This window comes from Crocodylus porosus, unplaced genomic scaffold (genome assembly GCF_001723895.1).
Source record: "Crocodylus porosus isolate Cpor-Errol unplaced genomic scaffold, CroPor_comp1, whole genome shotgun sequence".
In the NCBI taxonomy this organism is placed as follows: Eukaryota; Metazoa; Chordata; order Crocodylia; family Crocodylidae; genus Crocodylus; species Crocodylus porosus.
Window position 1 is genome coordinate 13,259,464 of NW_017728925.1, and position 27,785 is coordinate 13,287,248.

The following is a 27,785-nucleotide window of genomic DNA, read 5'->3' on the forward strand; positions in this document are numbered from 1 at the left end:
GGGGCCGCCATGGAGCGCTACGAGGCGAGGGCCGGCGTTTCCCGGGGAGGGGGGATGTCCCCGGGGGCCGTGCCCGGGGCGGCGGTAACGGTCCGGCTCGGCCCCGCAGGTGGTGTCGCGGCTGCGGCCGGGGGCGCTGCTCGTGAGGCGAGGAGGAGGCGCCCGCGCGTTTGTCCTCAAACAGGTGAGAGGGCCCGAGCGTGTCCGGGGAGGTCGTGTCCATGCAGCAGGCCTCCAGTCCATCCGAGCCCCGCCAGTGTGTCTGTCTGGGGGCTTGTACCCGGGGAGGTGGGGAGGCCGCTCCCCTGCGCTTCTGCTGGGAGGGGTCCCGGCTGGGCTGCGAGCACGACTCGTTCCTCACCTGAAAGCTGCTCCCATGTCTGGAGCGATGGGATTCGCGTGGTGCGCCGCTCCCAGCCCTGCCCCTGTGTTTGCTGCAGGTGGAGTGCGTGGACGAACACCAAGCCAACCGGGCCCTGGAGGAGGTAGGGGCGCAGCCTGCCTTTGCCAGCTTCATTTGGAAAGAGCAGAGTCTTATTTTAAACAGGCAAACCCTCTACCAGCAGCAGGCAGGGCAGCGGTCTCCAACCCTCTAAAGTAGGAGATCGCCTTCGGCTTTTAAAGTAAACCCAAGATCTACCGTGGGCTGCTGCCACCTTCCCCTTCCCTCCCCCTGCCCAGCAGGTAAGTCTGTGGAGAGGGAAGGAGGAGAAGCAGATCAAAGCAGAGGGAGAAAAAATTATTTGGGGGTGCACCTCCACAGCAGGTAAGTCCCAATCAGCCAGGCCCCACTTAACCCCACCCTTGCTTCTGCCTCTGTGGCACTGTCCCCCACCTCAGGGGGCCTCAATGTAGCCCCTTCTCTCCCCCATGGACTGACATGCTGGGCTGGGGCATGCACGTGCATGCATGCGGGCACTTAGCCCCTCACCCCAGCCCCAGATCGACTCCAAGAGGCTCTGGGATCTACCGCAAAAGGCTCTGAGATCTACCGGTGGATTGAGATGCTTGGTGGTTGGTGACCACTGATGTAGACTGACCTATTGTGATTTATGCCATGACTACCTGGTAGTCCAGGGGTGGGTAAAATGGCAGATCTGGACAGTGGCCATACTCCATTTCCCAGCAGCCCCTGTCTCCGTTGCTGTAGCCAGTGACAGTGCAGGACCAGGGTTTCCATGGAGGCCGGGCCTAGCCATACTGGCAGGGTGCGCAGCTGGGTGGGAGCTGCTCTAGGACTGGGGTCTTGCAGCGGTGACAGTGTGGTCCACAGCTGGGGCAGAGTCACTACCTGAATACCTCAGCATGCGGGCAGTAGATCTCAACTCTGCCCCAGCTGTGGACCACATTGTCAAGATCCCAGCCCTGGAGCAGCTCCCTGCCCATCTGTGGGTCCTGCCAGCACGGCTGGGGCTGGTCTCCATGGAAACCCTGGCTTGTGCTGTCTGCTCTTGGGGTCTCTAGGAAACTGGCTGCAGCAGTGCAGGCAGGGGCTGCTGGGAAATGGAGTCCAGCACGAGCCCAGTCCGGCCCATGGGCTGAACTTTGCCTGTTCCTGCGGTAGGTTCTCTGACCTCAAAAACTGTGGTGACTGAGTTCAACCACTACTCTCCGATTAACAAGAGCAGTATTTGAACCTGTAGGTTCAAGTAGTCGGCTGTTCTCAGTAGTAGGCTATTAGTTCAGAGCCTGCATTTTCATAGATTCATAGATGCTAGTGTCAGAAGGGACCTCAACAGATCATCGAGTCTGATCCCCTGCCCAGGCAGGAAACAGTGCTGGGGTCAGATGACCACAGACAGATGCCTATCCAGCCTAGCTGAAAACATCCCCTAAAAACAGGGGTTGTAGGATGTGTTTTGGGAGTGTACGTATGCAAAAGGAGGGTGGAAAAAGGATTCCATATCACCCCCTAAAGGGCAGCAATGTACAAGGGCTTCTGCTTCCATACAGGATGTATAAAAGGTACGTCCCAGCAAGTGGCACGTGCAAGGAGAATTAAAAGTTTCTTGGCCAGCATGCTCTTCCTGGCTTTCTCAATGGCCTTGGGTAAAATCCCTTTGCTTTTGTGCTTCAGTTTTGTCTTTTGCAAAACCAGAGCCTGATCTACTTCCAAAGGCAGAGCAAGAACGATGGCTCAGCGATGCCCCTAGCAAAACTCTGGCACACACCCTTGCTTGCAGCCTCGGAGTAGCACACATAGGTCAGATCTGTGCTTAGTGGTTTGTACCCATTTTGCTGTACTGCTTAGGGGTTGGTGCTACCTCCTTCCAAATCGCTCTTTATTCCAGTACATTCATTGACATCAACACAGTCATTTCAGTATCAAATAACTGATCACAGAGCTTGTGTGTGAATAGGAAGACAAACTGCAGCGATTCATGGCATCTTTATAATGATAAAGCTGCACCTACACTAGGGCCATTATATTATGTTAATGGCCTTATTGACACCCGAAGCACATGCTTGCACTTCGTGCGTCTGGCTCCACTGCTTCAAACTCTTCATTCTGGAGAGGGGGGAAAATGTGAACTGCATGTAATACTCTTAGCAGGACTACCTTAGCGCGAGTTCAAGAGAAAGCCTTACACAAGTTCCAAAGAGACTTAATTACTGGTAAGCATAATGGTACTGCCTGACTATTCAGAGTCTGTGAACTCCAAGAATCCCAGAGTCTCTTGGTGAGAATATAGGACTTGGGGCAGATCTTGGGCCTGCATTTGCTGGTGAATTTTCTACAGCTAGCATTTAGATAAAGCCTTGTAGGCACAGTGATGGCCCTGAATCTCCATTCTCATGGTTCCTAAGCAGGGAGTGTCATTTCAGATTTCCTTTCCAGACCTTTTATTATGTCATGTCTAGTTCTGCCTGCAGGTAAAGGGAGTTCAGGACAGTGAATGCTCCTGCCAAGAGGTCAGAAATACTCTGTGCAGCCTTATGCATCACCCGTTGCTGTGCTCCAGGACATCATACAAAGCCCATCAGTTTGGTCTTGGGTCTGAAGGACTGAGATCCATCTATTTATACTTCTGTTTGTTACTGAAGACTCCATGTCTAGTTGGTATAAGTTATTTTAATGTTGTGGGGTTTTTCATATGCCTATGGATCTAGAAACAGCCTGATGCGTGTGACTCGACAGGCCATTCTTTCTTACGGTGCCTGCATTGCGCATGCATACTTAAGCATTAATCAATACAGAATAATTACATTAAAAGAATTACATATCACATTTAGTGTTGCAACAGAAAAGACATTCCCCACTGACTAGTCTAATGTGAGAGACAGGGTTTGCTCTGCTTAGCACCTGCCACTCCAAATGTGTGGGAATGTTTTCATTGTGTGTGGTTGTCATCAGAAAGTAACTGCAGAAATGGCATTTTCTTGCCTTATCATGTGGTTGTATGTTTTTCCTACTTTTTTACTCCTGTTAGTTCTGCAGAGCTCCTAACACTGATGGGAGAGTGAGCTGAATTGTGTTCCTGCTCACACCTCACCAACAGAATCACAGAGTTTCAAGTTTCTGGACCTTTACCTTGAGGTTTTACCTGGAGGCCAAATTTAGAGATTTCGGCACCTCATTTGCAGGTTACTTACATCTCTGGCACACACTTTTATCAAGGTTTCTGGAGATGATGGGTGTACCTGAACAACCTAGTTTGATTTTCAGATTCAAGGATGAATTTGCAGGGCTCAAAAATATGAATCAGTACATTTACTTGTAAACTTCTTAGCTGGGATAGGATACACGGAACCCTCCAATGCCATTTTTGCAAAGTTATATTCAGATCAGAGCATCCTGTAAGTATTTCATTCGATAATTTCTTTGGTAAGAAATATGAGGTAGAACTTAAAAGGAGAAAAGATTTGGTTGTGGCTGCTATTGTCAGAGAGATAAGATGAACAGAAGTCAGGAATCTGCTCTTTATACCTTCCAAAATTCAAAGCACACTTTTCATCCAGTTGAAAGAAGCATATAAGCTGTTACTCAGTGACAGTCATCTCTCTTTGCAATTTTCCCACAGGCAACGGACCTGCTGAAACTTCAGCATTCAAACATCTGTGCTTACAAAGAATTATTTATCTCATGGGATAATAAGGTGAGAAAGAAATGGTGTTTGTTAGAGTGAAGCATGCAGTTGTTTCTGTAACCAGAGGCATATTAGTTCTTGTTTGCAACTAAGTTTTGCAAGTTTTCCCTTATTAATATGAGACAATAGGCAGTGGGTTATATAAGACTGTTGGACCTATAGTAGAGCCTGCTTCTCTGAAGTTAAGTTAAACAAGCTGCAAAGCTATTTAGGTATGCTTCAGAATCCAGCAGTGGGGCAGCAAGGTATGGGATGGTTGGGCTTGATCTCAGAGTTCGTGCTTCCGAACGCACTCGTTGCTCCTTATGTCTTATCCTGCACAGCAGATATTTGTTTTTAAACTGTTTCTGTTCCCTTATATGCACGGCCATATAGAAGTCTTTAAAAAAAAGCCCATAGGAAAACAGTAGCCAAGAACTATTTCTTACTGGACCTGACTCTACATTGCTAACTCAAGCAAAAATCCTGTTGATTTCAGTGGGATTTATGTTTCAGTGCAGTTGTCTCCTGTCGTTTCAAATATAGACATTTAGGTAGTTCTTGTGTGAGCCGATTCTCTTTGCTTAAATAGCCAAAATAAATAATGACTCATCTGTGGGAGACAATGTACCTGAATGGGTGAGCACCAGATCCATTTGTGGCCAGTTTCTGACACTTATTTCTTATTGGCTATGTCCACACCCTGCAAGTGACTAGATAAGATAAACTGTGCTCAATCCCTGTTGCAGATTTCATCTTTGTTTCTTTGTCTGGTGATGCAATACTCGGACCACGGAGACCTTTCATCTCTCATCAGAGCAAACAGGCAGAAGTTAAAGAAAATGGAACATATGGTAAAAAATTAGAGGAAGTATCTGATGGAGACAAACAAATCTATCAGTGCCTTGACTTTCTTTTGCTAGCCTCTGTCCTTTGCCACTCACCAGAGACTTCTGAGCACAACTTCTATTACTTTAAGCTGAAGACCAGAGGTTAAGATTACTGAAGTCTGTTTCCAGACCTGCCACTGAGTCATTATGTAATGACAGTAATATACTTAGTACTTTTATACGCTTTTGTGCTCTTGAGTTATTCAGCCTTTTCTTGTCTTAGTTTACCTCTGTGAAAAATTAGGATAATAATACTTGCCTGAATCATAGGGCAGGTGTGTGTTAGTTGCTTATAAGTTTGTTACAGTTATTATATGAAGGATACTGTAGAAAGGGAGAGTAATATTTCCTGCCTAACTGCAACCTATATCATACAAAGAAGCCCTGATGTATTAAAATGGGTCTCATTTTCCTATGTACCAGTAGTTATTCTTTCCATATTCCTGCTGATAGGTGATCTTGAAGTTCCTGGGACAGATGGTGGATGCTTTGTTTTATATACACAAACAAAATATTTTTCACAGGTGAGTAGTGATTCCAGCCTCTCTGACTGTTTGGACCTTGCCTCTTTGCAGCTGAGCTATCATTTCAGCACAGCTACTCACTTAAGCAGCCAAAGATGGCATGGTGTGGAGATGCAGATAAATTAATTTTGACATCTGATTTATAGTAGGAATAATTTTAATTTTAACAGGTTCAGATGAAGTTGGAGCTTTCTATATGAATTATTGGAAGGATTTCATAGTAAAATAAGGGAAATTTAAATGTATTGTTACATTATAATGTGCAGTTTAGAAACAAAACACATCTTTTTATGTGAAAAAGGAGCTTGTAGCTAAGCATCATTACACTTTGATTAAGCAGGTTGATAAAAACAGTTCTGTGTTGCAGAAACCTCAAACCTTCTAACATCCTTTTAACTGGTGAAGCGTCCTTCATGCTTTGTGATTTCAGTGTAGAAACACTTATGACTGATGAAGTGAAATGGAAGATAAGAGTAGAAGAAGGTAGCTGTTACATTTTTAATATTTTACTAGGTTTTCTTTTTAACAAGATTCAGCTGTGGTTAGCAGTTTTTAATTACCCTTTAAAAATCAGTTACAGATTGATTTCTCCACCCGTTATGTCTTTTTTTTTTCTTGGCAATAAGTAAAATCTTCACAAAAGATCAAACCAACGGTGAAGTAGATTGCTTATAAAGATTGGCAATGATATTAAAGTACTTAGATTCAGATCATTGACTTAAAATGTGATTAAAAAATCTAACTATCTGATGGCAGTTTTGTGATGCATACAAAATGAATTTCACGGGTGTCAGGGAAAAATGCCCATGTCTCTCAAACCACCGTCACAGCTGAAGTGGAAAAAAGATGTTAACCATTTTGTGAGTCACTAGCTAGCTCTGTTACAGATTGTCTTATAAATGTATTGTCAAGTTAGTTTAACAGATAGTCAGATCCTGGAGAACATATGTCATGAGTGCTAATACTGTTCTTTTCAGAATTTTCTATGGCATATTATCAGTAAAATCTGATTCCCTGCTGAATCTTTCTAAATTGTTCTTAGATATGAAACTGCTGTCTACAGATTACACACAGGCAAACAAAGCTATGTTTAATCAGTATCAACAGCATTACCAATATGGCACTTATTTCAGCAGATCCTGACAGTAAATCTTGGATGGCCCCAGAAGCACTCCATTTCTCCTTCAGTGAGAAGTCTGATATCTGGTCTCTAGGTTCTATTCTACTTGACATGATGACCTGCTTCTTTCTGAAAGTATGTAATACCGAAAGTATGTTGAACATTTCATTATGGATTTTAGGTGCTGGATCCCTTTCCCTGCCCCACTTCTTAAAGAGATCTGTATAGTGAATATATGCAAGATCTACCAGTGTTCTGTTCTTTGCAGGCAGAAGAGATCATGTCATTACTGAAGGAGATTAGACAGGACACCAGCAGTCTTGGGAAGGTTCTGCCGTTAATGCAGAACAAGGATAAAAGTTCTTTGCCTTTGTGCCCTGTTTTACTTATGATGCTGCAGATTCAGCCCAGTATGAGACCCACAGCAAAGTGAGTTCTGGTCATTTATGCTTGGCTCCATTCTGTTTTGGTTTTTTTTCTTCTTTTTTCTCTAAGCGGGACTGTTTCTTCCCTAGCAGTCAGAGCAAGGGGCCTGAACCTCAGCTCCTGTGTTCTCACTTGGCCTCCATAGCTGACTTGCTGTGATATCTTGCTGTAAGGAAGACGTGACTTGTCATTGCCTGAGTGTCCCCATCTGTGAAATGGATGTTCTAGTGGACACTAACTGCAGGCTCCCTGGCCAGAGTAAACAGGATTTTTTTGTTGGACAATTATGTTATAGAAATATGATACCAAGCAATAGGTAGCTTTTAGGGGAGTAGGGTTTACTGTGGAAAATGTCAACATGAAGCACAGTTTTATTTTTGTAGAAGACTCTCAAAGATCTTGACAAACTACTTAAGCCTCAACATACCCCCCACAAAATAACTTAGTAGTATATTTTTAGGATGTTCAAATTGAAGGCTAAAATTTAACTGACTTGCTCAAGGTCAAGAAATTAGTGAAAGGTAAGAGCAAAATTTAGGAATCCAGACTATCATAACCCTATCTTAACCACTAAATGACATTTCCACTCGTATAACCATGTGCACTAACACCTGTAGAATCCTCTTTTTTGTGTAACTTAACAGTGTTAACTTTCCTGACTTTTTTTCTGCCTCTCCTGTTGCCCTAGGGATCTGATCGATAATCCGTATATTGTGGAATGTCTGACACTTGCTGGTTCACCTTTATTGAAGCAGGAAAAACATTTGCCTCCAGAAACAGTAGATGTGCTCATTGAAGGAGGAATTGAAAGTGCTCTGAGTAAGAAAGAAAATAAGTTGCCATTGAGATAATGGCATTTGTTTCTTGGGTGCTTATTTCCATTGAGAATGTATTATACAGAAATGAATAATACATTCAGTATAGCCATTATACATGAAAAGAGATTTCACAACATGTTCAACCACGACCTGTGCTACGTGTTTTGTAATTTTCTAAGGTTTCTAGCTCTTAGCTAATGCAAAGTCTAAAACGGACGTAAAATAATGTGTGCTAGAGTTTTCGAGATTTTCTTGAGGGAAGTTCTTGAGAGCCTTAACTCTGATTACATTAACTCTGTTAAAGATACTCAGTCGAAATGCTTTATTGTATGAAGAAAAACTCCTACTTCTTTTTAAATAATTGCATTTAAATCTCTTTATTACATTTTAAATACCATTTTACATTGGAATGCTTTTTAAAACTTACATTTAATAACTTACAGAGAATTTTCTGGGTGGCAATAGTTTGTGACTACTTCTAAATTAAGGTTGACCTAACATACATTTCACTCTGAAAAAAATGCAGAATACCTGCAACTTTTAGAGGGATGCCAGGTTGAGTAAGAAAATACAGCTGTTTTCTAATTTTTGGCAGTTCTGTAACAGTTGGAGACTTGTAAAATGTTTCTCCCCCAGCGCTTTTAAGTCTAAAACCAGAGGATTTGGTTCATGATGTCTGTCAAGGGTAGAGATGGAATTAGCTCCAATTCTGAAAAGTTTCTCTGTGTAAGGTTAGAAGAGTGCGTAAAGCCTCTGAAATCTATTGCAATTTTAGACATTGCTATGATTTCCTAAAAACAGGTAATAACATTTGCATAAGGCAAGAAGAGAAATCTTGTTAATTTTTGCTGTGTATGTCCATACCCTATACAATTGCAAGTGAGATGGAGTAACATTTAGCAACTTAAAAAATGTCTTGCACCTTCTTTTTTTTTCAACTCAATCTCAAGCTGAATTTCTTTGATGTGAATTCGTAGGGCTGGAGGAGAATTGTGATACAGCAAAATTACGAATACTTTCTGTAAATTAGCAGAAATGTCTTGTTTCATGCAGAATTTATGCAGACTTACTGCGACATAGAGGAGGCTCAAGCAAAAGCAATAAAGCACATCACCTGCTTACTAGAAAATGAAAGCGGTAAGGTTCAGTACGTCAGTGCTTTATTTTATTGTGTTCTCAGTCATTGCTAGTGCTTTCGGAATACAGAAAAAAGTAAATTCTGCCCTTGGCTACAAATGAAGATCTGTAGAATTGATGTCATCCTGCTTTCCATGTGTGTGCATGCTGAAATGACCCACAAATTGTTCCAATTAGTAATTGTCCTTTGGGAAAAGGTTGGATTGAAATAGCAGAGGCATTGTAGAACAGGACTAAAGTACTTTTGTAGACCTATGTGGTGTTTCAGGTGGGTGGTTTAGGTCAGTAACTGGGTGAGTTGACAGCAGTGCTGGTGGACTAGATGAGATGCATGTATTTCAGAGATCTGATGACTCACAGGACTAGAACTGTAAGGGGTGTTGCAGAGTGAAATCCTAGTACAGGCATACCTCGGAGGTATTGCGGGTTTGGTTCCAGACCACTGCAATAAAGCGAATATCGCAATAAAGCAAGTCACACAAATTTTTTGGTTTCCCAGTGCATATAAAAGTTATGTTTACACTATACTGTAGTCTATTAAGTGTGCAATAGCATTATGTCTAAAAAACAATGTACATACCTTAATTAAAAAATACTTTATTGCTAAAAAAATGCTAACCATCATCTGAGCCAAATGGCACCGATGGAAAAATGGTGCCGATAGACTTGCTTGACCCAGGGTTGCCACAAACCTTCAATTTGTAAAAGCGCGATATCTGCGAAGCGCAATAAAGTGAAGCGCAATAAAACGAGGTATGCCTGTATTTTGGGAAAGCTGTGGGGAAGGTTATGTAGCCGTTCCCAACATTATGACTTATTTGAGTTGTGCCATTGAACAACTCTAAGTCCTTCAGGAGCACTTGGAGTTTGACAGATTTCATTATATGGTACTCTGATTTCAGCTGAATCTCATGTTTAGCACTGACGTTGACTTTCAGTGTTAAAAATGCTTATAGTCTGGTTAGTCTTGTAATGTAGTGATTTGACGTGTTGAGACTAGGCTGAAAGCATTACGGGGAAAGAAGATTGTTATTTCCTGACAGTTCTGAATTCATGTTAAATAGCTGAACTGAAAAGGGTGTTTTCTGACTTGTTATGTTATCAGTAATAGTGTAAATATGTGTGCTTGGCTTCTCAGCAGAGTCTTCTATCAGCAATAGTAGTCTCACATTTCCAATTATGGATATTTGCTAGGCTGAAACTTTTGTACCGTGGTTTAAGCAGATCCTTATATCTGTGAGCATGCTTAGAATAGGTCCCAAGAGGTTGTGTGAGTTCCTTTTATCATCAAGTTTTGTGGATGAATTACTCCTTTTGATTAGTTGACTCTGCTCAAAGACTTGCTGGATCTTGGAGAAGTACTCAAGTAGTCTGCCCTACACATTCTAAGAAATCGTTTATGAGCCCTCCCGTATCAGCATTCAGCACACATCGCTCGCAATATGGCCAGCCAGTATGGGCTTGCAGCTTACTAGGAACCTGATGCCTATCTGTAGTTTGGATGAATGGACACTTTAGAGCGGTTCCTTTTCAGTACAGAGGTACTGTTGTAGAGATGATAGGCCTCAATGTCTGTTGATTTTTATTTTGATCCCCATACCTTTGATTTCAGATTTAGAACATTTTTCACTCATCTCTGCTGTACCACGTCATGCCTAGTAGATTAAACCTGTCCTGAAACTAGGAATTCAATGTAGTATTGCTGTTAAGAACTATAGAGTTCAGCAGAGCTGATAGTGTTAATGAATATTTACTGTAATGATTCCTTTCCCCACAGCCTTAGGATATCTGCTCAGACTTACAAGACCTGTCACTTCTGCAATGAGGACTCACATAGATTCTCTTGAACTACAATTAGATGGCTGCAGATTATTGCTTGATGTTGTTGGCCAAGGTACAGTAGTGGGATTTCATATGAAATGTTGGGCATCTTGCAACATCACATGTAGTGAACAAGATTGAAATAATAAAGTTGATAATTTCTAAGAGGTATATTTATAGTTATGTTGGGAATTTAGCCAACTGTAAGAGGATTTTGCATTCTCAAGCCTGGATCAGGGCTGGCACTTGGGCTTTTGGGTACGTATAAAAGTTACATGTAGATCAACTTAACGGGCTTTCCCTGTGCTGCTCCTGGAACTGGTGAACGCCTGTATACTTTGTTCCTTGTTTACGTTCATGTGGCTTTAAATGGCTGTGTGAATGTAGACCAGGTGTAGGTAAGCGCCCTTTGTGTCCCAAGCTTTTCAAGACACCTCAAAGCTGTGCAGGCACCAGACCTGGTTGGAACTAAACTAGTGCCACAGCTCCTGGCTTCCCAAAGCTTTCCTGCAGTGATCTTAGCAGAGTTTTTCCTGCAGCTCTGTAGATTATTCTGGAGGAGGTAGCCTGGCAGGAATTTGCCCTAGAAATTGGGCACCCTGAAAGGTTTCCTGTGTTATGTACCCTGAATGCCAAACTGATTTTGAGAGCTTATAATGGTAAAAAAATTAGAAGGAAGGAGGACCACAGTTGAGTGATCAGAAGGTAATTTAGATTGGTGAGTCTCATCCATGAGGACTCTAATTTTGTGGAGTTTCATATTGATGGAATTGGAATAAATGAATTTCTCTTGTTCGTTTTGGCCGCTTCCAGACAAGTGCAGCCGTGTGTGGTACATGGTGCCGCAAACACATCTGTGGTGCCACATAACACGCATTTAGATGTTCTCTGCACTGCAAGGGAGCACTGCCCTCATGTGCGCTGCTCCACTCTTCTTTTCATGGGTTTTTTTGACCCCTGAATAAAAAAAGTGGAGCAGCTTATGCACAGGCAGCGCGTGCCGCTTAGAAGTGGAGCCAGGCCACCCAGAGTTGTGCTGCGGCTGTTGGCCAGGCTTCACGTGACAGAATGGCCACTGCTGTAGCCCCAGGAGGCCCCAGGTAAGGCTGCTGGGGCCAGCCCAGTGCTGGCCTCAGCCTCACCTACCCCACCTGGGGTAACCTGCCCGTGCCAAAGCGTGCCGGGTGGCACGGGCATTCCCAGGGGACAACTAGCAACAGTGCAAGGTGCATCACCACCACTTGTTCCCAGGGAAACAAACATCCACACTTGTCTGGATGCACCCACAGTGTCCGTGATCTTATAGATATTAAGTAATACCGCCTTATAAAACATCCCTGATATTCTTTGTATTTCCTTTTGCAGAGTTACTAGGGTTTATAAACAAATGACATAATTCTGTGGCAAGGTTAAATGTTCAGGGCATACAAATGCAGTGTGCTACAAAATGGGAAATTGAATATGTGAGCTCCTGGCAGTTTTTGTATGTTTGCCATGTCGTTCTTGTCTATGCCTTAGCTTCACAGTTTGTAGGCTGTGAATGTAGGTTACTATCTAATGAAGTTTTTTTTCCTGGAGGAGTAATGCATATTTTGAAGATCCGAAAGAAATCAAGTCTTCTGGGCAAAAATGACGTCATCAGGAATTGTCCCTCTTTTTCGCTTTATTTGGGTTCTTTTCTTCATTTCATGATATTATTTCCTGCGTTTATTTTGGGAAATTGAGAAGACTAAAACTGAGACATGAATGACATTTGATTGTAGGAAAGAGAATTACAATACGAGACTCTGTTAATTTGAGAAACGTTGCTTCATGTCAAAGCTGTGGGGAGGACAGGAATATTAGATTTCAGTAAAAACATCTGCAGCCTGCTCGTGTTGATTGTTGTTTTATTTTTGACAGCACTAGAACAGAACCTGGATGTGGAGGTGGTAGTTGATGAGGATGTAATCAACTCTCTGTTAAAGACAATGAGAACATATTCAGAAAATGAAGAGCTGCTCTCCTTGGTCTGCACATTATTGATGATGATTTCGATCAGTGGTGGGTCACCTTGTCCTTTTAGATAGGCATGGTCTTATTTTCCACATTTATCGCTCTTGGATTAGATAGATAGTGGATACCACTATTATTTGGTTTAGAAATATTGCTGCATGAAGTTATGTTTCCATTTCAGGGGCATTAATTTGCCAGTTTTATTTGTAATGTGTCGTGGAGCATGAGCATATGTCTTGATACTGTTGGGGGCCGGATGTACTAAGGGGGAGATTTTTTTCAGCCTTGATTGGGTAACTAGTAACTCTTGTTAACTCATGCAGATAGTAACACTTGGGAAGATTGTGGCCTAGAATCTTGTTTGCCTTTCTGGCTCTGCTTTAGTCTCTTGGTGCTGACCAGACAAGCTACTTAATTTCTCCATGTCTGAGTTTCTCAATACATTGTAGTCATTTGTATTAGTTTTTTCCAAGGCCAAGTATTTCATAAATTTCAAAGACATTAGGGCTGGAAGGGACCTTGGAAGATCATTGAGTCCAGCCCCCTGCCCCAGGGGCAGGAAGTCATCAGGGGTCATAGGATCCCAGTAAGATAAACATACAAATTTCTCTTGAAAGCGTTCAAAGTAGGTGCTTGAACCACCTCCAGTGGCAGGCTATTCCAGACCTTGAGGGCTCGGACAGTAAAAAAGCTGTTCCTTTTGTCCAGCCTGAAATGGTCTTGGAGGAGTTTGTGACCATTCAACCTTGTCATCCCTTGGGGCGCTCTTGCGAACAAATGTTCCCCCAGATCCTGGTGAACACCCCTGATAAACTTATAGGTTGCCACCAGATCACCCCTGAGCCTGCACTTTTCCAGGCTGAAGAGTCCCAGAGCGCTCAGCCACTCATCGTAAGGTCTGTTATCCTGACCTCTGCTCATGCGCGTGGCTCTTCTCTGGATTCTCTCAAGCTTCTCCACATCCTTTTTGCATTGTGGAGCAATTAAAATACTAATATTATTATTTTTACATCTTTATGGTACCTGATCAACTCAGAATACTACCTAGGTACTTCTTGTAAAGAGTTAAGGAAGTGTTTTGTTAGTAAAGAGATTTGAAACTGTCCTAAAGTGTTAAGTATTTAATTTCAATTTATAAAAACATAAAAGTGAGACCTGAGGCACTTTTGACTTGGGAGGTCATTTTGAAAAACAACTTAGTGTTAATGGGATTGCTATAGCGACAGCTATTTGAATGGTAGCAATTACTGTGCTCTCAATAACTTTTATTTTATTTCCTTGTAAAGCTCAAAACTGTAATGACAAGGGATAAGTTCATTCAAATAGTTTATGAAAAGACTATTTTTACAAGCTCTGTGTGTGGTTGTTATTAATAATCCAGTTCTTTTTATTTCGCTTTGTTTCATTCTGCCTTTGATTGTATCTTGTTACTCCTTTAAGTGTATTTTGTTACTCTTAATTTTGTTGGGTAATGGTGCCAGTAGCAAGAGCCACAGAGAGAAATTAAGCATTTTCTCTGCTTATTAGAAATCGCTGCAGAAAAACTGAGGAAAGCTGGAGTCATCTCGGATGTCCTGACTATTACAAGCAATTTTCTTCATAATGAAAAAATCTGTGCCTCTTGCTCAGGAGTTCTCTGGAGCTTGGCGTCAAATGGCAAGTAGAACATTACAGTATTCTTGTAGTTATGGGTGAATCATTTCTGTATTTGGGGACAATCGGGTTTTGGAGAACATGTGTTGTAGAGCTCTTTGCTGGAATAGCATTTTAGACTTCATTGCCAAGTGAGCTGTGGAATAGCATAGTTTGGAGAACAATACAAACTTCTCAGTACTTTTGGCTGCAGTAAGGGTGCAATATGCAAATCTTATGGTGACTTTGGTTAGGGTGATGATGATATTTTAAGTAAGTAGCTTTCTAATGCTCCTACATTGTATCCTGACTCTGTTTCCAGAAGAGATTGTCATACAAGCCTTTAACCAGGCTTGTGAATGAGTGTGCATGCCTATTTTTGTATCAAACTGCAGTTTCCATTTTGTTTTGCGAGCATTTTGATAGTACATTTTTTCTGCAGTCTCCATATTACACTGTAAGGCTTAGAAGGAATTCTTACACATGGGAGAGCTAGAGGGTCAGCAACCTCTATCTTCTCTTCAAACATAAGTCCCCTCGACTGAGGAGGTGGCCTGACTTACAAAACCAGTTGGCCCAAGAAGTCTGATAATTAAGCCACAGTTCATCCAAGAAGGTGTCTGGAGCTCTGTGCCATCATGGCTAGACTTCATCTGGTGCACAGGTCAGTTCATTTAAATCTAGTTCAGGCATCTCTATGCTGTACTCTCGTCTGCAGTGCAGATACACCCTTTCTGTTTCAAGTCATGAGGCCCTAGAGGGAGAAACTTGAATCCAAGTGCCCTCATGGTGGTACTCAGGGAAAGGATTTGCTTAAATTATTCGGATTTTAGATGCCTTACTAGATTAGCCCTGGCTTTGTGGGACTACAGTAACTGGATCATGAGGCCCCATTTCTGTGAAAGGATAATTGTCTGTGCTTATTGTTCCTGGGAGACCAAAGAAGGAGAGACTGCCAGAGCCATGAGGCTAAGAGGGGCATAAAAACATGTGAACCCATTGTGCCGGATGCAAACCCAACAGCTTGGTGAGTGTTCAGAGAGGGGGAGTTTGACCTGGATGGTGACATGGCTGTTCTGTTTTATGGGTTTGTCATATCTCACAGTCTAAAAACTCAGAAAAAAATGGTAGCTGCAGCAGAAAGACATAGCTGGTGAACACCAATCAGCAGAATTTTCATGGTGCTGGTACTGAATTAGTGCCATAGCATGGCATTATAGGGCACTATGGTGATGTTTGAGGTGAAACCTTTTCAGTGAAAGGAAAATATGAGGCTTTGACCATTTGGCAGTATTGACCAATTCCTGCCTATTGAAAATTTTCCTGCAGGTTCAACTATGTATTTTTCTGTGTGATCTACTGGTATGATTCCTGTATGCTATGTTCTATCCTGGAAGGTTAGATGGAGCCAGTGCAGTATATACTAGTTTATAGGTCATGATATAATTGCAAAGCCCTAGGAGATGGAAGCAGCTGAAATAATGCAAGATTATTTTTTTAATGTGGAAAAAAAAAAGGTAATGGTAGGAATCTGGAATATCTTAAAATAAACCATATATTACAGGGCTTATTTAAACAGTGGTGTTGAATGCAGTAAAGCTCCTTTCTCGGTACCTTTTAAACACTAAGGAATTGTTTGTTTGTGATGTAGTCTGTTTGCACTATGTTATATTAAACAGACTGTATTTGATGTAACCATATTTTCTTGTAATTTCAGAGACTAATGTAGAGCGAACATTGCTGAAAAATGCTGTCCAAATAATCTCTGCAGTCCTCCAAGTGCACCATCAGAATGGGGAGGTGCTTGAGTCAGCTTGCTCTGCCCTCTGGGTACTGTCACTTCATGGTGAGCTTTGCCATTTTTGCAGAAGGGGTTAGTTTGGCAGAAGTACACACTGCAGATACTTTACAGTTCATTATAATGAATGTTAGGGATGACTCAGTTCTCCAAGTTATCTTAATACTATACAACCTGCTGTACCTTAGCTGGCTCTACATATAGCTACACAGTTAAAATTATAACTCCTAACTTTACATGCGCTAGCTTTTCTCTAACGAAGTTAATGCATTTTTAATACTACTTCGGCAGTTTAATTAAATTAACTATTGGATACTGTGGTTTTCAGTATGATAGAAGAACCTATATACAACAAAATTTTACCTCTGTTTGTTTTTCTAATGGTGGAAAAATCCTATTTTTGCTATAGCACCATCTATGTAAACCCCTGCAAATACAGCATCAGTGCTGTGGAATGCATTGCAGGGAAAAAAGTTATTGTTAATATGTGCTAACCACACCTTGGGAAGGAAGTTTCAAGTTATAAAGAAAAATATCTTGTTACTGTCACTATGTATATATCTTCAGAGGGCCATTGTCGGAGTACGAACCCTGCACTCATGCTCCCCTGGAGATGCTGCCCGGATTAAATCAGCCTTGCTGCGTTTTTCTCCTACCGTTGTCTGTTCATGCTTATACAGGAGCTCTACCCATTTTCCATTTCTTGCACTATTAAAGTCTCCCCATCATCCTTCTAGCCCAAGTTAAAACAATGCCTAAGCAATGCACACACTCCTCTTCTCCCCAAGCACCTACAAATAGAGCATGTGAAGCATTTCCAGTTCTCCACTCCTGCTGGTTCATGGAGTGAAAGGCTGAGATGAGAAGCAACCTAGATTCTCACAGAGTAGATGCTTCAGAGCAGAGTCTAAGTCCTTGGACCATTCCTCATGCTTGGACTTTCTGTTAGTTTATATTAAAGTACAATAGTCTTGCTAGAGTTTATTTTTGTTGTTGGGGTATAGTAAAGGAATCCTTTTAGAAGCATGAGGCCAAAGCAGAAAGCAGTCATGGATATTTTTCTCCTCTTCAGGTTGCTTAACTGAAAATGAATATGAACTGACAACTGCGCTTCTGCTGGATGCTCTCAGGATGAACCTGGAACGCCCTGTGCTGGTGAAGAATGCCTGTCTGGCATTAGCAAGTCTTCTAAGGATGTCTGGTAAGACTCAAGGAAGCCTTTTTTAACCACAGCAGGTGGCATCAGCAACAGACATCACTTAATAGACTGAGGGTTCCTGTTATGGTTGGGAGTTGCATCTGCCCTCCTGAAGCAGTCTTTTCTTTCCAACTCTGTGAGGAAAGCAGTCAGACAGAAAGGCTGCTTGCAGATGTGAAAAAAATGTGCTTTACTTTAAACTTGGTGCACTCCTGTGCCAAACCCAGCACATGCCCAGAAGAGGCAGTGCAATAGTTTGACCCGGCTCTGCAGCATCTGTATAGATCAAGTGCTTTAGCGGGGCTCTTTTGGCATTTCTATCTAATAGATGATTGAATCAGCTTTAGATGAAAGCACTGAAAAGCCTCACTGAAGCGCTTAATCTTTACAGACGCTGCAGAATCAGGTCAAACTAATGTGCTGCTTCTTCTGATAAAGCACTTCTTTCATGTCTACAAGCAGCCATGAGTGTTTGAAGGAACTGGTGGATGGATCAGTAAGGGGATGAGGGACAGTATTATACGTTTTTGAAGTGCTTAAACTATTTCCTTCCCTCTGTTATTCACAATGGGTTTGTATCTAGTATATAAAAAAGATAAAGTGCTAAAGGTGAATAATAAATCATCAAAGAACATGCGACACACAAAGAGCAGTTCTGTCTTCCTGTACAATGTCAGTTGCTTGTTCAGTCTTTTATTCACCATCTAATGGTGCTTCAGAATAGCTTTTCAGTTTGCAGACAGAACAGGTACCATTGGGCTAAGACTTTCAGATGTTCACCAGCAAGGAGAATGTTATTGGCATGTTAGCCATGTTGTTGTTAAGGTCATCTGTGCTTCCTGCTCAGACAGGAAGGAAAAATGAATTTGTTAGGAAAACAAATAGCGAAGTTCAAAGATGCTAGTAGCACTTGTCTCTCTCTTTCAGAGTTATCTGCTTTCAGATTTGTAATAACAGATTCAAAGGGTAGTGGAATAAGCCTGATCAAAGACTCCTACCACTTTCACTATGATGATCCAGAAGTGGTGGAAAATATATGCCTGCTGATAAATGAGATGGTTCAGTATGGTAAGGCCTTGATGATTTTACTCTTCTCTGGCTAGTCATTTTTGTTCAACAGTGCATAAAATGATTAAGGCAACAGAGAAAACCTCTGCACTGCAGATGAGCTCAGGAGCAGTGACTGGAAAATTATAGTTTGCTGGTTCCAGGGAAAATATTGGGTAATAAGCAATCCTCTGGTGTAGGAAACCTGAAATAGGTTTTCAAATTCAGGTTAAGTAATATTGCAAAAGTATAGTAATGCCATATCTGGGCTGTAGGAATAGCTTTTGTCCAGGCCATTCACCACAGTTGTACACACAGTAGAGTTGGACAGTTTTTAAGTGCTGGGATACAGAAGTCTGATCTTATATAAAACCTCCTTTCTCCTTCTCTCTGGATTGAATTGCCTTGTTCCTTTTCATCACAGATCACATAGTGCCGGAGATGATCTCCCAGAACATGGAAGAAATGCTGACTGAAATGAAAATGAAGTATACATCCAGTATGGTATGTATTACAATACAACACATATTTTGTTGTAACAAGGGTACGTCCTCAATCTGCCCTTTGTATAAATGGTCCTATTTTCTGGCTCCGGACTGCCTAGTCATTCATTTCACCCAGAGGAAGATGAAGTGCAAAATTTTATCAGGGTCGAGGGCTAAGTACAGACTGTCAGCGTGAAGAATTGGTTTGGAAGGATGGAGTCTCTCTGAATATTTGTACTCGTACCAAAAAAATTAGCAAGTGGAAAGCATGGCTTTTCCAACAAACTTCATGTTTTAATTGCTCTCACGTCAGGTGAGGTTTGACTTTAGATGAGTTTCACCCAGCATTAATCTGCATATATTTATTAAATATTTAATATAAAAGTAGACTAAAATATAAGGTATAATTACACTACAGAGCAGAAGGGGTGGGGATTGTCAATCTATTATCTAATTCTTTAAAGTGCACTGTTGTGGGAGCTTGGTTTCCTGAAGCATTCTTTCAATACATTCAAATAGTAACTGTATTGCAAAAAAATTACCGCTTGTTTCAACAAGAGCTACATATAGGCTTCAGTTAAAATGTTAATAGTGTTGTTTCCTCCCTAAAGGTTTCTTACTACACATCCACACTTTCAAATTTTTTTTTAGATAGAATAGTGAAAACCAACATAGTCCCTGGCCCTATGTTTGTAGATGTAATTCTCTTTCTTCTTTTCCTGGACTGTTTGCTGGACAGGCTAGTCACTGCATTTATACATAGCCACTTCTCTTTAGTTTTACCAGTAATTATTGCTCTTCCTGTTTTTAGTAATATTGCGGGTATAAGGTGCCGCAGGAAAAAGTGAATCATGATATTATAGAACTCAAGTAGCCTCTCTCCTTTACCATGAATGTCTTCTCCCCTTTCTCTCCATTTACACACTGCAGATATTGCTCACTATGCTTATATGCAACATGTCAACTGTTGTTAAGTTCCTGTTCATAATTCTTATTGCTAATGCCATTCTTTATTATTTTTTAATTTTTTTTCTTTGCTGCTCCTCTTTTAGAAATAGCAAATTAATTACAAGAGTAAGGACTACAAAGTTAGTTGTCATGTTTGCTTATAGAACTTATGGTTCTAGTGCCCACAGTAATTTTATAGGGATGGACAATCCAGGCTCTTGTAAGTATATATCAGGGATGGGGAACCTCTGGGCCACCGGTTGGCTGGGGACTCCTTTTCCCAGCCACCCCTGCTGAGCCTTAGCCACAATGGCAGCGTGTGCAGCAGAGCAGCACAGGGGGCTGCCCTGGAGCTGCTGGGATCTTGTGGCAGGGGCAGCTTGGTCTGGAGCCAGGGCAGATGTACTGACAGAACCACTGTCTGTAGTCTGCACGCTCTGGGGAGGGGCACGCATGCAGGGGATTGTTGCTCTGCCCTGACTCTTTGTAGCAGCCACAGCCTGTTTACAGCTGGGGCAGAGCCACGATTGCACCTCTGCCCTGGCTCCAGAGCAAACTGCTGCAAAATCCCAGCAGCTCTGGGGCAGTCCCCTGCACTACTCTGCCCCTGTGGCTGAGGCTCCGGTCTCTATGGAGACTGGCACAAACCGTGCGCGCAGGAGCAGCTGGGACAGGGAGTTCCCAGCTGACAGGATCCAGCCTGTGGGCCAGATGTTCCCTATCCTTGGTCAATAGAATATACAGGAAATAATCAGAGTTGTTACCATAGTTTTATTAATACAACAGAGTAGTTATAACTGATGCTTCTCTCCATTTTTCTCCTCAGGAGATAATTACTCTTGCAGATACAACACTTTTGAAATTACAGAAGGTAAAAGTTGGTCTATAAGAAGTCTTCACATCTTGTTTCTATTCAGGTAGAAATGATCATTCTTTTCAGATGCATTTCAACACATTTTTCTCCCCGAAGAGATACGGCCTGTATTATACAGCCATCAAACAATCTTCCTTGAAATATTCTCTCCAGTTGGCCACCAAATTGACTACCAGTTACCATGATCTGGACAATGATAGGATTTTGATGACCTGCTTTACTTTGTAGATTTAAAATTCCTTATGTATAAAATATAAATAAAAATTAAAGTAATGAACTAAGGCCTAAACTGCATGTAATTAGTAATCTATAGCATCTGAAGTATAATGGCTCCTCTGTAAGGTTAGTAGTGACTAACCAGTTCACAGAGGATTCACCATAATGGATTGTCATAGCTATTAATTTACTGTATACGTGTTCTGACACTCGATATGAATGAAATAACCGATCCTTGGGAAAGCATACACTTCACTCCTTTCTTCCTCCTGTAATTACTATGTTTACTTACTGAACACTGTCAAGTTAATTTTCTAGCCTGTCTTCACAGGTGATAGAAACTTTTAAAGCACATCAGGCATTTGCACGCTGGCCACAAATTTTATGATGCTGAGGGAAGTTACACTACAGATGTTCAGTTCTAAGGTGAATGAAACTCAAAAGATGAACAAGTACAGGAACCATACAACAGGCTGCTTAGATTCTTCTTGTCAAGGTGGCACAAGTGGGATTGGAGGGGTAGTAGATGGTGTTGCTCCTAATTATTTAAAAGCCAAAAGTAAATGTCATTCTCCTTGGAAATCTAAATAAAAAAAAAATAATACTTAGAGCTGAGTGGTGAGTTTCTAATTTACTTCCAGCTAAGGCTTGGAGCAGCATTGTCTTTCATTTGAGGAATTAACGTCTTCCAGGGCATATTAACTGTATGCAGAGCTTCGATGGTTAAAAACAATAGGTATACCACTACATACAGGAGGAAGAGGAAAGAGTAGATAACCTGGTTTCCCAGAAGCAGGCCCCAGGGTGGGAGGATCTTGTGTTGCCAAAGATTCAAGTAAGAAAGGATAATAAATACAATGATACACTGTACTAGCAGAGTACACAAGGGCTTCCCATAGCGCTGTGCAGGAAATCACTGCAGTGGATGAAGATCTCCAAGTTTTCAACCTCCAGCTCACGGTGCTTTTATGAAACATTCCCTTTGAAAGCCTTGTTCTTGCATATATGGAAAAAAGTAGCCACTGTCAGTTTCAGATTGCTTTCTCTGAGTGATTAAAGTTTTATTTTTTCTTAAGTTTGATTTTTTCCTTGATAGCTGCTTCCCACTGCTTTTTCTCAAGTGTGTACAGTCTCATAGCTGCTTGTGCATCCTGAATCTGAAAGATAATGGAACAAGCAACAGGTTAAAGGCTGAAATGCTCTAGTCAACATCTTCCTTCCCCCAATAAATGCACCTTTTATTTCAACTGATATTTTAACCTCTCCTCCCCAGTGTGAGATTTAAGGGGGAAAAGAGACTAGTCATTCAAAAAGCAAAATCCAGATCAGGAAGATGTAGGGCAGCTAGCACAAACTGGTAATCCCTTGCTTTGAATAGGACCTCTGCCTCCTGACACCATTACCAAACATGGTATTTTGGAGTATTCTTGTCAACTTTCCCCACTCTTTCAGACATCTTTGTTTGCTCCTTCCTCTTACTCACCAAAGAAGTCCTGACTACTACAGATGGAGTAGAAGGCTAATTAATCACCTTTCACCTGCTCCTTTTACCAGCTGTAGGTAGAATGGCACAAGACACTGACATTAGGACACAAAGTTGATATCAAAGTCACCTTTGCCATACTGTTTCTCTCAGGAGACTTAAGAGATTTAGATGCAGTATTACAGAATTTGTTTATGGAGGGTAAATAAAAATATGTAAGTAAAGTAACTGGCCCAATGCAGGGAAACACCGGACAGCCCTTATTTAAACAGGTGTAAATAGTGTCCTGGATAGAGGCTGCAAAGCCTTAAGTAAAATTTGAACCCAGGGTTCCAGAAGCTGAAGCCTAATACATCACTGATCCATAGAATTCTATTTTTCTCATGGGCATACATACCGAACAATGCTCCGATGTCTGCACTTTCACATTCAGCAGTTTCTCACAAAGCAGTTTCAGTGATGGGCGTCCACTCTAGAGCCAAAGCCAACAAAATCACACACTAGCCAAGTCAGAAAATGAAATGAAACATTCCCCCCACTGCCCTGAAGGCACTAACTTAGGCCAAGTTTTGCAGTCATTTTTAAATTAATTAGAAAGGTAAGGCTTAGAATAAGAACACTTCCAACCACAGCATGTAGCAGATTCTGTGCACAAACTGGCAAGATGAAGACTTAAGCCAGGTGTTTTCAACCTTATTTAATAAGTGTACTCCCAGTGGACCCCCCCCAACCAACTTCCAAGGGAGGTGGTGCTCTGCTCTCACCCTGCCCTGGCCCTGCTCCTGTGAGGCAGCGGTGTGGGGTGGCGGCACTCCATCCCTGCCTCATCCCACATACCCCCTGGGACCATTCAAAGTACCCCCAGGGGTACGTGTACCCCCCACTTGACTACCCCTGACTTAAGCCACTGACAGATCAATTCAGACATCTGTGCTTGTAAATCCCTTCAGCAGCAGAACTGGATGAATGTAGCAATGTAATCACAAGCTGCATATATGATCTTTTAATATTTAGCAAGAAGAGAGAGAAAAAAAGTGTGTTCTGTTTTGAACTGTAAAATGTCACGTGTCACATTAAAGTCAACTGTTACATCTTCCATTTCTGAGGTCATGGAAGTAACTATATTTTGTAAATTTAAGCAACTGATTCTCTAAGCAATATCCCACAACAAGTAAACAGGCTGTATGTTCACCTTTTAATGCCCTGTGTTTTTGCCCAGAAAAGTGACAGGAAAACCAGCTTTCCTAAGTCATGTTTGAGAAATTGGGAGAGCCATTGAACTTACTGCATACAAATGTTATATGTAATTTTGATCAGCAAAATATTACGTGGTATTTTCAACATTTCAAGGGCTGTTTAAATACTCAACTAATTAATCCTTTTGAATGGCAGGGGCAGATATCCCCATTTTACAGATGGATGCAAGAGGGCGATAGGGGGTAGGCCAAACTCATTGGCTGAACAAAAACTGGAGCTTCTGACTCCCAGCTTCATACCTAGTCCTCTAGAAATTTTGGCCTGGAACTACTTCAAAATATGAACTAATTCCCAAGTTCCTTACTTTGACTTTCTGTTTGAAAGGTTTGTATCTTTGCGTGTCCCGAATATTCTTCTTAGGATGGTCAAGAAACAGGATCTGAAAGAAAAATATTTGCTCTGTAAATAGGTTATTTTGTACATTCAACTACATTGCAGGTAGTCGTCCTTCCACCGGCAGAAAAGACAATTCACAATGAGAGCAATTCTGATCGAGAATATTCAAACGGGATGCATAACCTGGCAATGACGGTGGCCATCTTCACAGAATCACAGAAATCGGGTCGGAAGGGACCTTACAGATCTTCAAGTCCGACCCCCTGCCAGGGCAGGAGAAAAAACTGGTCTCAAATGATCCCAGCTAGGTAAGCATCAAGCCTCCTCTTAAAGACCCCCAGGGTAGGAGCCAGCACCACCTCCCTTGGAAGTTGGTTCCAGATCCTAGCCGCCCTAACTCTGAAGTAGTTCTTACAGATGTCTAATCTAAACCTACTCTCCAACAACTTGTGGCCGTTATTCCTGTTATGCCAGGGGGCACTAGGGGAAACCAAGTCTCTCCCAAACCCTTCTGGTCCCCCCCTAGTGAATTTATAGATTTCAATACAGATGTGTTCCCTATGGAGACTACAAGAACATTGTGCACATTGCTCCTGCCTGAGCAGAGTGGAATGCTAGTCTCTGAATTAAAGATGCTGTGGGCCTTGCCTTACTGCAGCTCTTCACAGGCAGTGCTACAGCTACCCCCAAATATGAAAATAATTTGATCAACTTGCTGTTTGTTTCTAGACTAGAAGGAAACGTTGAATGCCTGCTTTGTTACCTGTACAAATTGGACTGCTATACAATATGGTGTCCATCACAGGTGGAATCTGGGTAACGAAAATCACCAAAGTTTTACCTTCAAAGCAACAAGTATGGAGATGTGTACCTTTAAGTCATTGTGGACAGCATGCCCAACTAAAATCCTTCCTCTCAAGATGTCAGCTACCTCCTCCTGAACTTTTTTAAAGTCTTCTCCTGAAAATGCAACATAAAAATATAGTTTCAATATGGACATTAAACAGCAATTTAGCAAGTTGAGTGAGAATTAGAAAGGCCATCATGTGTGGTGGTCACCTTCTTAGGACCCAAGATGCAGAAGAATGCATGATTCTTGTACTTTGTCATCCCCTGCTTGTTCAGAGGAAGCAAAAACAGGAGGCCAGGACAGGTGCCTTGCAAAAAAAAAGTTGAAACAGTCAACTTCCACTTGTTGGTCCAATGCTAGGCTTGCATTTACACAAGTGTTAGAAACTACTTTTTTACTAGGGCAACAATGGCCTTTTGGGGCAAATTGCATCTTCACAGGACTTTTTATTCATGCTCCCCTGCAGTATTCTTTTTATAGTTAGAGAGATTAAGGTTGTGCAAGTGCTTTATTTCTTGCTCAAAAAATTGAATTCAGCAGATTCCTGATACGCTGACTACACTGACAGTAACTCAGTAAGTTGCATAAGGTTTTTCTTAAGGGTGTTCTGGGAAAAGCCAATCTACTTACCCTTCTTTGTGTCCTCAGGCCGTATCCCGCTAACTTCTGTCCTGTAATCAGTCACCTTTTCCGTAGGCCTGACATACTTGTCATAAATGCACTTTCCAAACCGGTTCACGATTGACACACGAGCCACAATGCTGTCTTCCCCCTGGGGCCCCACTCCTACCATTTCACAGTCCATGGCTACAGCTTTTGTGAGTCTAAAAGGAAAATGGACATGCAGATTAGAAAGCCCTTGCTGAGACTGCGTACTTCTGACTGCTATGCTGACAAGTGAGGCACCAGTTAATAGAAATGGAACAGTTAACACTACAGAGCAGCTATAGTCTCTGCAGACTCAGGAAGACATTGTTGCATACTCTGTCCACAGTTGTAAGAATGGGAGTAAGTTTTTGATGCCTCCAATCATACTGTCAGTACTTGTTGCATAGAAATACAACCTACCCACTGAAAGCCTTTTCTTTAACCAGCACCTGTTCCACAGTTGGTTTGGATGTGCTTTCAAGTCCCATTTTTCTTCTAGCAACTTTGGCTGCTTCAGGTCCTATCGCTGCTTCAATATCCTCTGGATCAACCCCATCAAACCAGATGTCATCCCTGGTAAGCAAAATGTAAAAGGACCTTTTTAATACTGTTGGATTTGACTTTTTACAGTTTGGGTAAGCTTGATGTTTATAAAAGAAAAGAAGTTACCTAGTTTAGTCCCAGTCAGAGCCAACTAGTTCAACAACCTGAGCATGCAGACCAGTTTTGTTCAAACATTTGAATAACTGGGTTAATCAGAGTGGTTTTTACTTCTCTTATTGTGGGCTCCTCAGGGATACCTTGTTTCTGAACTTCTTCCTATTCCTGTATCCAGTTGAGCCTTCTGAGCTGCTGTGACTCTGCAGTCTAAAGTCTAAATTCTGAATCTGAAGTCAAAAAGTCCCCCAAATAGTTGTTTGAACTGTAACCCCCCTATCTGAATGGGAAGGGAAGAGAACTGCAGTAACTTGGTAGTAGGGAAGAAGTCTGAAATACTTGGGTGGATACATCATAAAGGAAAGAGGGTTTCCCTCCCTCAAGAAAAAGCATGCCATTGTATCAGCCTTTATTTCATTATTCAGCTGCCACTAAAACAGTTTAAAGCACCGACATAGATGAGCATAAGGTTTAAAGTACTCACTCTGTTGGCGGCTGTTCTGCTGCGTGCTCTTCAGCTTTCCTCCTCTTATGCTTTATGTCCCCCTGCTTCTCACTATTGCCGTTTTCCCTTTTTGCCTTGAACTCCTTTCTGTTGCTCCGGGCATCACCCAGGCTCTTGCCTGGCGCAGTTCTCTCCGATTTCGCATTCGTCGGAGAAGCTCCAGCTTGGCCAGCATCACCCTCCATCTGGTTTACAGCCTTGAATTTTACTGTGTTCCCGCTGCCATAGACGGCTGGAATCACTTCAACATCTTTTGTTGCGCGCTGCGGCTTGGAAGACGTTTCAGAAGCCGGAAGGGATTTTGCCAAGCCGGCTGCCTTCCGTTTCAGCACCTGAAGAAACACCCAACAATTAACCGGAGCCTTCCGACTTTAACGTCTTCCTCACACCTGAAATCCACCAAGCCCCATTGACTTTTTTTTTTTTGGGGGGTGGGGGGTGGGGAGAAGCCCAACCTCCAGTCTCATGAGGAGATTTTCCTTAAAAAGCATCAAGGATTAAGGTGTCTAGGTTCAGACGTTAGATGCTCAAAGGCCCCACAGGAAGAATGAGGTGCCCTACCCCGAAAGTTATAGGCAAGCTCCTTCGGGGAGATGTGACATCTTTCAGTAGACTAACTCAGTAGTTGTGGAAAAGCTTAGTTTAAAAATGGATTTGAATTTAACAAGTTCTTAGCTTAAGAAGTGATTTGAATTTAAAAAAGTTTCTAGTGTAAAACTGATTGAATTAAAAAAAGATCTTGGGTTAAAACTGATTTGAATTAGAAGTCCTTCGTTTCTCCAATGCTCACTCGGAGAGAACCAGGCTCAGCCCCGCACCTCTTGCAGCGCCCGCCAGTTGGCGGAGAAGTCCCGCGCCGCCGTCGGAGGCAGCGCCAGCGCCGCCCTCGGGGCTCTCGCCGCGTCCCGCGCCGCCGGCCGGAACCATCGCCTCCTGCCCTGCCTCGGCGGCGGCATCACGCCGACCCCAGCTCCAACCCGCCCCACCATGGCCCCGCGCGCCCGGAAACAGCGGGACGGTAACACGCGACGCAAACCAGTCCGGAAACCGACC

The 27,785-nt window shown here is 42.3% G+C and overlaps 2 protein-coding genes across 2 annotated transcripts; one reads left to right on the plus strand and one right to left on the minus strand.

The window, feature by feature from the left end:
* The first annotated feature begins 94 nt into the window (after positions 1–94).
* Positions 95–21,062, plus strand: STKLD1 (serine/threonine kinase like domain containing 1). The gene is made up of 18 exons (XM_019540877.1): positions 95–184; positions 441–485; positions 4,023–4,097; positions 4,817–4,921; positions 5,411–5,481; positions 5,849–5,964; positions 6,615–6,736; positions 6,870–7,030; positions 7,716–7,846; positions 8,899–8,982; positions 10,760–10,876; positions 12,706–12,846; positions 14,326–14,454; positions 16,148–16,276; positions 17,301–17,429; positions 18,354–18,494; positions 18,898–18,977; positions 20,733–21,062. The coding sequence occupies exons 4-18, from the start codon at positions 4,844–4,846 to the stop codon at positions 20,793–20,795; spliced, it is 1,692 nt and encodes a 563-aa protein (XP_019396422.1). The 5' UTR covers positions 95–184; positions 441–485; positions 4,023–4,097; positions 4,817–4,843; the 3' UTR covers positions 20,796–21,062.
* REXO4 (REX4 homolog, 3'-5' exonuclease) lies at positions 20,662–27,726 on the minus strand. The gene is made up of 8 exons (XM_019540878.1): positions 27,551–27,726; positions 26,712–27,064; positions 25,991–26,143; positions 25,553–25,746; positions 24,944–25,032; positions 24,041–24,115; positions 22,877–22,951; positions 20,662–22,153 (listed from the first exon to the last, which is right to left on the minus strand). Exons 1-8 carry the CDS (start codon positions 27,719–27,721, stop codon positions 22,058–22,060), a joined length of 1,206 nt encoding a protein of 401 aa, XP_019396423.1. The 5' UTR covers positions 27,722–27,726; the 3' UTR covers positions 20,662–22,057.
* Positions 27,727–27,785: the final 59 nt, after the last annotated feature.

Excerpts from the sequence above, each read along its gene's own strand:
- REXO4 (XM_019540878.1), bottom strand. The coding sequence starts at position 27,721 with ATGGTGGGGCGGGTTGGAGCTGGGGTCGGCGTGATGCCGCCGCCGAGG. Across the intron at positions 25,033-25,552 it reads GCCTGAGGACACAAAGAAGG|GAGAAGACTTTAAAAAAGTT; the intron begins GTAAGTAGATTG and ends TTGCATTTTCAG. Across the intron at positions 24,116-24,943 it reads CTGTCCACAATGACTTAAAG|ATCCTGTTTCTTGACCATCC; the intron begins GTACACATCTCC and ends TTTTTCTTTCAG.
- STKLD1 (XM_019540877.1), top strand. The coding sequence starts at position 4,844 with ATGCAATACTCGGACCACGGAGACCTTTCATCTCTCATCAGAGCAAAC. Across the intron at positions 10,877-12,705 it reads GCTTGATGTTGTTGGCCAAG|CACTAGAACAGAACCTGGAT; the intron begins GTACAGTAGTGG and ends TATTTTTGACAG. Across the intron at positions 18,495-18,897 it reads AAATGAGATGGTTCAGTATG|ATCACATAGTGCCGGAGATG; the intron begins GTAAGGCCTTGA and ends TTTTCATCACAG.